The sequence below is a fragment of the Mesoplodon densirostris genome, chromosome 12 (assembly GCF_025265405.1).
Source record: "Mesoplodon densirostris isolate mMesDen1 chromosome 12, mMesDen1 primary haplotype, whole genome shotgun sequence".
NCBI classification, from domain to species: Eukaryota; Metazoa; Chordata; class Mammalia; order Artiodactyla; family Ziphiidae; genus Mesoplodon; species Mesoplodon densirostris.
Window position 1 is genome coordinate 87018860 of NC_082672.1, and position 12510 is coordinate 87031369.

The window sequence follows — 12510 nt, forward strand, 5'->3', positions numbered from 1 at the left end:
GTTATTTAAATATCAACCCTTATATGTGAGTTTACTGGGATTCATTTTGACTGAACTTGTCTTAAAAAAAAAATCTGTTTTTGCAGGTGGTTATACCCAGAAGCCCTTTCCAAGCCAAGGGACTTCTTTTGTCATGCATAGAGGATAAAAATCCTTGTATATTTTTTGAACCTAAAATACTTTACAGGGCAGCAGGTAAATTTTTCCTTTATTTTATATTTATGAACATCTTTATGCATTTTGTTTTGCATAGCTCAAAATTATAATTTTTCTTTCATAAGCTTGATCTATATTTCCCTGTAGAAACAAAAAATTCTGATGTCTTCTATATTTAGTTTGTCCTCAGCTGTATATTTTAAGATAACTTTAGAGAAAATCCATCTAGCTATTTAAATTTTAATTTTGGAAACAGGGAAGCAATGTGAAGTGGTAGCAAGAAAGTAGGGATTATGTTTGGCTACATAGTAGATGCTAAGTAGATGTGGGCTGAGTGGAAAAGGTGAATGAGCTCATTGTACTAAATAATATCAAATGTCCTTTTAGCTAAAGTGTCCTTGTAGGTCTTCATCTACATTAGGATTCCTTTGATAGTGAAGGGGGCACTATTAATTTTGTAACATCAGGTCTACACTGGGATGAGTGTCTAAGGCAAATTGAAATGTTTGATCACCCTCTTTCTAGCTCAGAATCATAATTCTGTAAACACTCATCTATCATTGCTTCTTTATTAGCCATAATGGACTTTTAAACATCAAACTGTTTATTCTGCCTAAAGTGTATTTTATTTCAAATTCAGGGAACATTCCTTTGGCAAACCATTCTTTTCCTCGAATAGTTAGACTTAAAACATTTTGTTTTATTGTGATGTGAATTACATACATTTAAATACATATGCAGAGATTGTAAGTGTTCAGTTGGATAGATTTGACAGTCCTCTACATCCGTGTAACTACTATGTAAAACAAGACTGGAAAACTTTCATTGCTCCAGGAAGCTCTTTCCTGCCTCTTCTCTGCCAATCCATTCTTCCTACCCCAAACTTAGCCACTTTCTGATTGCTTTCAGCATAGATTAGTTGCATATGCTTTGGGCCCTCATATAAGTAAGTCATACAGTGCTGTATATATTCTTTTGTGTTTGCCTTCTTTTGCTCAGCCTAATGGTTTTGAGATTCATTCATGTTGTTGCTTGTATCAGTGGTTTATTCCTTTTTCATTGCTGAGTAGCATTTCCATTGTATGAATATATCACAGTTTATCAACCTTCCCCTGTTGATGGACAAATGATCATCATTGTTTTCAGTTTTTGCCTACTTTGTACAAGGCTGCTAGAGACATTATTACACAAGTGTTTTTGTGAACATACTGTTTCTTTCTTTCTTTCTTTCTTTTTTTTTTTTTTTTTTTTTTTTTGGCAATAAACATCCAGGAATAGAAATGTTGTGTCAGAGTAGATTGAATGTTATAAGAATCTACTGAAGAATTTTTCTAAGTGGTTATGCCATTTTGCATTTCTGCTGGAAATTTATCAGAGTTCCAGTTGCTCTTAATTTAAGCATACTTTAAATTGAATCTCTACATTTTGGGGGAACTCTATAGTTATCTATATCCCATTATGGAATAAAAAATAACAAAAGAATTTATAATCTTGAGGTGAAAAGGAAAACACCAATGTTATATACTGAGTAGCTATTTGATTTCTAATTACTATGAATACCCTATGAGTATTATATTTGTAAGGCCAACCAATTCAAGCTAATCAATTAATACAGGTTGTTGTTTTTTTTCCCAGTTTTTAATAAATGGAGACTAAGTGACATTTGGAAAAGTAATATTCACTTTGCTATGGATTTTGATATCAGGATTGGTGTGGGAAATGTTTAATGTTATAGGATTCCAGCTAAGAGAATGAGCTTGAGAAATTTGTTGTAGGTTTGGGCCTGGGAGAGATTATGAAAGACGCTGATGAGGATCGAGGCTCAAAAGTTTTTCAGCAGTTTCCCTGTGATCGTTTATGTGTCATTTCAGGGATTCTTAACTGAATCTTTTCTTGTCCCAGTAAAGACTAAAAAAGAGTTATTTCATAGCTAGAGAATTTCTCTGCTGAGGAAAGTAGGCTTGGAAAAGAGTTAGCCACTGAAATCTTTATAGGAGCGTTTTCCAGGTGGTTATCAAGCTTGATCCCTGGGCCAGCAGCAGAAGCACTGTGGGAGCTTATGAGAAATGCAGGCTGTCAGGCCTCAGTCAGTTCAAGACCTACTGAATCAGAACCCCTGGGGACGGCCCAGCTCATTCTGTCTTCACAGCCTTCCAGGTGCTTCTGACTCATACTAACTTTTGAGAACCAGTGCATAACGTCAGTTCTAAAGCAATAACTATCTCCATTTATTTTTTATAATTCTTGGTTCTTATGTAGAATTCAGGATGCTTTTTTTTGGCAGTACGCGGGCCTCTCACTGTTGTGGCCTCTCCCGTTGCAGAGCACAGGCTCTGGACGTGCAGGCTCAGCGGCCATGGCTCACGGGCCCAGCCGCTCCGCGGCATGTGGGATCTTCCCGGACTGGGCCACGAACCTGTGTCCCCTGCATCGGCAGGTGGACTCTCAACCACTGCGCCACCAGGGAAGCCCCAGGATGCTTTTAACCCATAGTTTTCTTAGCCTTGGCCTCTGGTTCAAATCTGTATCTTGCAGCTGACCATATTTTGGTTTCTGCTCTTTTGTGGGGGCGGGGATGTGAACAGGGGCTCTGAATGTTCTCACACTGATTCTTCAGTTGCTGCCTACATGCAGCCCCCTTTTCTCTAGCTCTATCTGTTCATCTCTCAGATCTGCTTTGCACTGGTGGAGGAAACTCCAAAATTAAAGTTGTTTGGAATGATGTAAAAAGGAATGGCGTATTTTGATTCAATAATCTGGATTATTGTGCTTTGTGGAAGACATTTCTGTATTGACAGAGTCCAATAAATAAAAGAAGGTGCTTTAGATTCATTTAAAAGATCGGAGTAACCTGATAATTTGTAAGTGGTAATAATAGGAAGACTTGTAGTATCCATAAACACTAACTTAACAGACTGACTTTATTATTTTTTTTAATTGGGGTAAGGTTGTTTTACAATGTTGTGTTAGTTTCTATTGTACAGTGAAGTGGAGTTCCCTGTGCTATACAGCAGGTTCTCATTAGTTATCTATTTTATACATATTAGTGTATATATGTCAATCCCAATCTCCCAATCAATCCCATGCCCCCCTTCCCCCCTTGGTGTCCATACGTTTGTTCTCTACATCTGTGTCTCTATTTCTGCCTTGCAGACCGGTTCATCTGTATCATTTTTCTAGATTCCACATATATGCGTTAATGAACGTTATTTGCTTTTTCTCTTTGTGACTTACTTCACTCTGTGTAACCGTCTCTAGGTCCATCCCCGTCTCTACAAATGACCCAATTTCGTTCCTTTTTATGGCTGAGTAATATTCCATTATGTATATGTACCACATTTTCTTTATCCGTTCAAATAGACTGACTTTTTTTCTGACATTCATTCGTCTTGAATTTCTAGCATACATTTGGAAATAGTCAAAACAGAGGGGACTAAAGATGTGAACCTTTACATTAAAATTTTTTTTTTAAAGTTCATGTTGGGAAAATTCACAGAGTAATAAATATAGATGTATATTCTTATATTATAAACACGATGCTGATAGTTCCTTGTAAAAATGGGAGTTGTGTTTATTACATAATAGCTCATTTAGGTTAATTATCCAGTAATCTTAACTAAATGCGACATGGTCAAGTGTAAGGAAGGCCCCAAAAGCTAACTTTTAAGTAGCCTAAGGCAATGTTTATAAAATCTATGCATTTAAGTCCTCATTTTATTTATGGAATAGTATCTTAAATACATAGATATAGTCATGAGTTATCCAATTTCAAAAACCTAGGCTAACAATAAAACCCATTATAAGACCTCAAGTACAATGATAATTTATCTTTCTCTCACATAAACATCCTGGTTGGCAGTACAGTGGTGCCTTAGTCATCAAGGTACCAGGGACCTTCTGTCTGGTTTCTTTATTATCTTCAACATGGTCCCAGATGGATGCTCCACTCCCAGCATCACATATACATTCCAGCCACCAGGAAGGGGAAAGGGAGGTGTAAGGGGAAAGGGAGGTGGAAGGGGAAAGGCAGTCATCTTCTCTTTAAAGAATGACTTGGGGGCCTCCCTGGTGGCGCAAGTGGTTGAGAGTCCGCCTGCCGATGCAGGGGATACGGGTTCGTGCCCCGGTCTGGGAGGATCCCATATGCCGCGGAGCGGCTGGGCCTGTGAGCCATGGCCGCTGAGCCTGCGCGTCCGGAGCCTGCGCGTCCGGAGCCTGTGCTCCGCAACGGGGGAGGCCACAACAGTGAGAGGCCCGCATACCGCAAAAAAAAAAAAAAAAAAAAGAATGACTTGGAAGTTGCGCATATTAAATCTACTTACATCCCATTGGCCAGAACTTAATCACAGGGCCACACCTCGGCACAAGGGAGGCTGAAAAAGTAGTTGGGTACTAGGCTAAAGACTAAAAATTTTACTGTTAGGGCTTCCCTGGTGGCGCGGTGGTTGAGAGTCCGCCTGCCAATGCAGGGGACACAAGTTCGTGCCCCTGTCTGGGGGGATCCCACATGCCGCGGAGCGGCTGGGCCTGTGAGCCATGGCCGCTGAACCTGCGCGTCCAGAGCCTGTGTTCTGCAGCGGGAGAGGCCACAACAGTGAGAGGCCCGCGTACCGCAAAAAAAAAAAAAAAAAAAAAAAAAAATTTGACTGTTACACAGTGATGGGAGACACATATTGACAACTACCAATCTCTGTCACAGTTGCTTGCCTGGTTTCCAAAAGAAGTTACACATTTTAAGGAGGGGATAGAACTCTTAGGAATAATATGGTTTGGCTCATAGTCTACTTCTAGGAATCTATTTCAGAGATACACTGATAAAAGTCTGAGAAAATGTTACTGTTCATTACAGCACCATTTTTAAGAACAAGGACTGGAAATAACCCATTCGTCCATCACTAGGGGATTTGGGCTTGGTTGAGTAAATTAAACTACATTCTTTTGATGGATTACGCTACAGCTCTTTAAAGAAGTGAGACAGATCTCTGTATACTGCTCTATCAGTCAGGGTTTGATCAGAAGCAAAACACTAGAAGATACTATATTTATATATAATATATGCAGTTGTAGAAGCTAAATAGTCCATGAAAGGTTGTTGCTTCTATGTTTGTTGCTGTATCTTGAAGTTTGCAGGACAGACTGTTGGGAAGGGAAGATGGACATGAAGCAAGGTAGAGCCAGGTCAAACTAGAACCTGCTTGGATGGATTAGAGCCCAAGGGGCAGTCTGGAACTTCCGTCCATCTCTCACCACCTCCAAGGCTTAGTGTGAGAAAAAGATTGCTTGATAGGAGATGCTTCAAACAGCTAGGAGGCTGTTTGAACAGCCTGTCCAAGAAATGGTGGGGGCTTGAAAAAGATGGGTTAGAAATTTGTTAGATCGTATGAAATATTTGTGTCTAAGTAAATTTAAGAAGGGGAAAGAAGAGGAAGGGGTCAAGAGTAAGTGTAGAGTAAGATTTCTTTGTCTGGTAGTGATGGAGGAGTGGTAGATACCCTGCAATAAAAGGTGTGTGTGTGTGTGGGCTTCCCTGGTGGCGCAGTGGTTGAGAGTCCACCTGCCGATGCAGGGCACACGGGTTCATGCCCCGGTCCGGGAGGATCCCACATGCCGCAGAGCGGCTGGGCCTGTGAGCCATGGCCACTGAGCCTGTGCGTCCGGAGTCTGTGCTCCGCAACGGGAGAGGCCACGGCAGAGGCCCGCATACCGCAAAAAAAAAAAAAAAGGTGTGTGTGTGTGTGTGTGTGTGTTTGTTTTTATTAATTTTTATTGGAGTATAGTTGCTTTACAATGTTGTGTTAGTTTCTGTTATACAGCAAAGTGAATCAGCTCTACATATACATATATCCCCTCTTTTTCGTGTTTCCTTCCCATTTAGGTCACCACAGAGCATTGAATAGAGTTCTCTGTGCTATACAGCAGGTTCTCATTAGTTATCTATTTTATACATACTAGTGTATATATGTCAATCCCCATCTCCCAATTCATCCCACCCCTGTTTGTTTGTTTATTTTAAATGTGTACGGAGCTGGCTTGGAAGTTAGGACTCTGGAGTCTTGAAATAAGTGAACCTCAGAACCCTGGTATAGAAGCGAATGCCAAAATCTTCCAGAAGGTATTTGCCTAGTCCTGGAAACATTGAGCTTTTGCTCTGATGACTCCATGGAACAGTGGGGACAGGAGACAAAGTCCAGGACCTACTTTAGGTAGAGAATGTACTAGGAGCCCTTGCTTAAAGGTGGCACTCCACGTGCCACATCCACGGTGTGAAGTACAGAAGTGGTAGGAAGAAATATTGCCTGTCTTGACTTTATGCTGGTGGAGAGAAAAGAAGAAATCTCCAAGAATTTTGATCACAATATGGCCCTTACACAGGATTATAATTTCAATATGTGCCCATAAGTGTGGTGTGGAAACTCTTAAGCAGCTAATTTAATTTAAGTGGTTCCAGGTTGTTGGTGCCCAAGAGAGCTGTCAGGAGGTAACAAAATCCTCTCTGGAGTCACTTCAAGTCAGGCCTCAGAATAGTCCTACAGGTAGAGTTCCAAAAAGAAGATAGAGTCCCTTTGAGCAGGAGCAAGAAAAGGAAGATACAGGCCCCTCAAGACTTCGGATATTAGAACTAGCATATAGACACTGCAAAAAAGTAGGCATCACATTAAAAAAAGGAGGCACTTGAGAATATAAGCAGTAGACAAGCAAATTTGAAGAACAGAATGGAGTGTCTAGTAAAGAGAAATAATAAATGAAAGAAAAAAAATCTCTGGTTTAACCAGAAATTATAAACAGAGAAAGGAAGAATTGGTAAACTAGAAGACAAGGTCAAAAAAATTTACCAGAATATAGTCTAGAGAAACGAAGAGTAGGAAAATAGGAAAGATGTTGAGTATGAAGGGACGATGAGAAGGTGTAAATATATCTAAGGAACAGAGTTGAGCGCGATTTCTCATAATGCTCATTAATAGAATTTTACTGACAGAAAAGTAATTCCCTAGCATTTGCCACTCTTTACAATCAGAACTAGGTTGATGCAGTTGGAAATATTTCAGGGAAGTCTCAGCTATTACCCATTTTCCCCTCCAGCAACCTCATTAAGATGTTATTTTCCCAAGTCTGAAATTGTATTCTCTCCTTAATTCCTGCAGTAAAGTATTTAAAGGATACTAGGTAAAGAGTTCCTTAGGAAGCTAAAGTATTAGGCATCCAAAAAAAGGTAACTTGCTAACTCAAAGGTGAATTTTCTCCTAACGTATAATTTTTACCTATATCGTTTATATCACTAAATCCTGTTCAAGACTGGTTCCATTATAGAGAGTCACAGTTACCCAAGGCTTTAGCTTGAGGTTGTGTGCACAGCTCTCTCCCAGTAGTTAATTTTTCAGCATCTATTATAAGTCCTTTATTTTCTTTGTGGGGCACAGTCCTCCCATGGGCACTGTTCTTAGTCCACTCCATTTGGTTCTGAAGGGGCTGCCAGCTGTCTTATCTCACCTCCATCATCTCGGGGAATGGCTATGTGGCTCCAGCCCAGCTATTCTGACTTCTTTTCTGGGAGTTTCTGTGTGGAGACAAAGCTGCACTTTCTGCGGGCAGTTTGTCTGGGGTGACATGGGACTGCAGCCACGTCCCCTGCCACTTGGTAAACGATGGTCTCTAGTAGAAGACTATGAGGTCAAGCATACATGTTCACTGTGGGGGAGAGGAAGGGAGAGAAATAGACACCCAAAGTGAAAATCCTCTCCATTCCCATTCTTTAGGTTAGTTCCTAAGGTTCTCTGGGTTCCTTCTTTCTTTTTTTAAAAAATTTAATTAATTAATTAATTTATTTTTGGCTGCGTTGGGTCTTTGTTGCTGCACGTGGGCTTTCTCTAGTTGCGGCGAGCAGGGGCTACTCTTCCTTGTGGTGGTCAGGCTTCTCATTGCGGTGGCTTCTCTTGTTGGGGAGCACAGGCTCTAGGCACATGGGCTTCAGTAGTTGTGTCACGCAGACTCAGTAGTTGTGGCGCACGGGCTTAGTTGCTCCGTGGCATGTGGGATCTTCCCAGACCAGGTCTCAAACCCGTGTCCCCTGCATTAGCAGGTGGATTCTTAACTACTGTGCCACCAGGGAAGCCCGGTTCCTTATTTCTTGAATCTTAATTTGACTAAGGAGTTTCCCCCAGGTCCTTCTATTTAATCTCATTATAAATTGAACCTCCTTTGTGTTTCAGTCTTCTGTAGATTTCACTGATAAAACAGGTAACCTTGACTAATCTAATCTGTCATCTTGGTTAGAGAAAAGATGTTCTCTTTCAAGATGAAAATATCCCCCATTGGATTAGCAAAATAAATGGCGGCCTTTGTAGCTTGATATAAATGCTACTTTTGTCCTAATGCTAAAGCAGGATGCCCATCTGTTTATAATAGTACTTATTGCTTCATAAAGTTGAGAGGATTAAGTGAGATAATCCATGTGTGTATTTGCCTAGTGTTTATGCACTTTTTTTTTAAACACTTCTGTACTAGACACAGCGCTATGTTGTATAGGCCAATGGACTATTTCATTTAATACAACAGCCTTGCCAGAAATTCTGTTACTATCACTTTTTATCCATGAGGAACCTGAGTATTAGAGAAGTTAAACAACTTGCCCAAATCCACACAAACAGGATTCAAACCCAGACAGTCTAGAGTCAGGTATTGGGTATATATGGCACAGATGGTTCCATTTAATTGTCACAAAACCTCTGCCAGGTGGTATTATCCTGAAACTGAAGTTGAGAGAGTTTAAGAAACTTGCTCACAGAGGATTGAGTGATAGAGTTAGGTTTTAAACCAAGATGTTCTGACCCCAGAGGCAGCCTTCTTTCTAAGGTTACCCTATTTTGCATCCTATTTAAACACTGTTGAGTGGAGGGCATCAATGAAACAATTTGCTCCAGTGTCTTAGTTTCATGCCAAGAAATATGCTACTTAAAAAAAAAATTCCTGCAGAATTAAAATGATCCATTTTGTAATTGAATGGAAATATATGCTATCAATAGCCATTCATTAAGGCAGTGAATCCCTCGTGTAGTATATAGTCCAAAGTCTGACTATGTACTGACTGCGTTAACTTCTCCAATGGCATAGGGTTAATTTGCTTCTTTGAAAGGTATAAAAAGTACATGACACGGTACATTGTGGTCACAGGTGGGGTTTGGGAGCCTTTGCTCTGTGCTATCATTAAGGGACTTAGTCTTATGTCCCCAGCTAGAGGCAACGGCAGCTGAGAAATGTAGTCTATCTGCATTTCAGAGAGAGGGGGTGAAACCATTTGTCCCTGCCACAGCTCTTCTCGACCTATCTGACCCCTCATTTTTGGACCTGGTCCCCATATACTGTTCTATGTTCAAATATCTGTGCTGTGGTCACTCTCCTCTATGTCTAGTCTACAACATTTAGAAAGGATTTCTTCAGTTCAGCCATTCACTTTACAAACTACAAAGATGAAAGTAACATAGCTATTTTCTCAAATTTCGTTTCTGCTTACCTCAAATATACAATAGATATAAAACTTGTACCTTCTAAATTTAGAAGGAAAAAGTAACTAAATAGTACTTTTGGATCGCTTATTCTAATGATGACATTTAAATGCAATTAGGGACTTCCCTGGTGGCTCAGTGGTTGGGAATCCGCCTGCCAATGCAGAGGACACGGGTTCGAGCCCTGGTCCAGGAGGATCCCACATGCTGCGGAGCGACTGGGCCCGTGTGCCACAGCTGCTGAGCCTGCACTCTGGAACCCGCGAGCCACGACTACCGAGCCTGCGTGCCACAACTACTGAGGCCCGCGCGCCTAGAGCCCGTGCTCTGCAACGGGAGAGGCCACTGCAGTGAGAGGCCTGCGCACAGCAGCGAAGAGTAGCCCCCGCTAGCTGCAACTAGAGAAAGCCCGCACAGCGGTGAAGACCCAATGCAGCCAAAAATAAATAAAATAAAAAATTAAGTAAATAAATAAATGCAATTAAACTTTTTAAAAATGGCAGAGGGATATTCAGAAAAGGTAGATAAGGAAGAGCAATCTGGACAGTGTCAAAAATGTACAAAATAGTTATGATTCAAAAAGAATGAGTCAGTGACATTATCAGATGTAGGCGTCTTGTGGAGAAGCTGTTCTTGTATGTCTTTTGAACTTTTTGATTTTATAATTGAATGATTCAGGACATCAGTGATACTGAAGTAAATATGGCTTTCATCTGTGGTTCTTCTAGTGAGAAGTAAGACTAAAAGCCTGTGCTGCCTTATTTCCTGAATTTACTCTACTCTTTCAGGCAAAAATAGGTCATAAGGATATTGAGGGTTTTTTCATTTTGTTTTATTTTTTTAGCAAATACATGAATTATATATGAATTCATACATTCTGAAGAGAAGAAAATTGCTTTAAGTAGTTTTTGAATGGTAGAAGACTTTAAAAATATTTTTACCAAATATCAGTGTACACAGAAAACGAATTTATATTTTCTATTTAAAATTTTTTTTGGTTGGCATCATTAACACATTATTTTTGTGTGAGCTAGAATGGCACGCTCACTGACAAGAATTCAGTTCCATCCAGTAAGGAGAGAAAATTCATTTGTTAGATTTGCTAGCTTTTAAATTAAAATGATACACAGAACTTAAAAAAGCAAATAATGTAACCAAAAATAGTAGTTCCATACCTCAGCCTTTACCAGATCCATGCTTCTCTCCCCACAAGCAATCATTTCTAGTAGTTTCTTGTAATATCTCATCATATTTATAACTAATTTGCTTACACTGCTTTTTACAATTTTAGGCATTATTATTTTAACTTCTCACTAGAATTTAGCTATTTTTAATTAAACTTCTTTCCCCTAGCATGTGCCATTCCTCCTTCTCACAATATCCAAACTTTAAAAAATATCTCTATAGAGTTATAGTGTAATTTTGGGTCAGATCATTACTTAGCGGTTCCATTGCTATGACTATATTGGTGCGATTCACAACTGAGCCAAAAAAAAATGCATTCGTTTATTTCCACTTTGGTATACAACTCAGTTTTCTTTGAAATGCTTTTTTCTCTTCCTTCTCTTTTCATTTGCTTGATTTCTCATGTTTCTATTACTAATATAGTTCTTAATCTCCGCAACATAATCTCGTTTTTTCTTTATGTTCAGACACATTAGGTGGTCAGTCTGGTTTCTCTTTTTCCCAGACTGTCAATTCTTGGGGCCGTCAATTAAAGTGGTTAAGATTGTAGATTTTGGAACCAGTCTGACTGAGTTTGAAGTACTGACTCCACTACTTACTAGTTAGGTGACTTTTGGCAAGCTGCTTAACCTCTCTGTTTTAGTTTTCGCAGCTGTACAATGAGGACAATGATAATACCTATCTTATCAAATTGATTTAAAAATGAAATGAGTAGATGTAACGATACTGGCATGGTGAAAGTTCTCAGTCAGTGCTGCTGGTGGTTGATGTGACTTCCAAGGATAACTTAGTTCTATCACTTCTTTAATATGTGATGAAAATATCTATTTTTATATCAGCTATTTAACTGTATATATGAGGGCAGCGTTAAGGTTTGCTAAATGCAACTTGGAACTCCAAAGGAATTTAATTACCCTGTTGAGGTACTTTAGTTTTCTTCTTTTTTTTTTTTTCAGTTAAAAAGATATACACCTATTGAAAATGAGATATTTTAATATTTCAGTGTAAACAATATTATAGTTAAGTGGTTAGCAATTCCCCACATTACTTTCTTAAAAAGATTAATTTTTCTCATTATAAAGGTATTGCATGCTCTACTAGCAAGCTTTGATGCTTAACAAGCCACTTATTGGCTTAAATCAACTTTCTGTACAGCTCATGTACAGGCCAGTGATACAGGCTGAACTCACCTGGATAGTTCAGGTTTCACCTGGGCTCCATCATAGGTCTGCCATGAGTTGCAAGTCAAGTGTGGGTTGGATTTGCTGATCTTAGTTGGGCTATCTCATGTATCTGGAGCTGTGGTTGGTGATTTTTGGTCTTCCTGTCTCTCATCCTCCAGCAGGTTAGCTTGGACTTGTTCACACGGTAGAAGCAGATGTCACAAGGGACCAAGCACAAGCATGCAAGGCTCTTGAGTCATAGGCTAGGAACTGGCACACAGTCTCTTCTGCTAGAGTGTGTTGACTGAAGCAAGTCACAACGCTCAGCCCAAGTTCAGAAGGAGGGCAAAGAGATTCCATCTCTTCATGGGAACAACTACAAAGTCACAGTGCAAAGGGTGTGGATACAGGTTAAAGGATTATGGCTATTTTTCAAGCTTTCATATGTGTTTGTTGAAACTCCTGAAAAGTACAAAAGCGACGATAAAAGGAGCTCATAAATGCAT

General features: G+C 39.7%; 1 protein-coding gene across 7 annotated transcripts in view; it reads left to right on the top strand.

Moving 5' to 3' along the window:
* The window catches only part of BCKDHB (branched chain keto acid dehydrogenase E1 subunit beta), a 292585-nt gene that overhangs the window by 54012 nt on the left and 226063 nt on the right, over positions 1 to 12510 (top strand). For all 7 annotated transcript variants that reach the window (XM_060115039.1, XM_060115043.1, XM_060115040.1 and 4 more), the window contains exon 6: positions 87 to 195. In XM_060115039.1, the coding sequence (XP_059971022.1) occupies positions 87 to 195 (109 nt within the window). The remainder of the gene's footprint in view (positions 1 to 86; positions 196 to 12510) is intronic.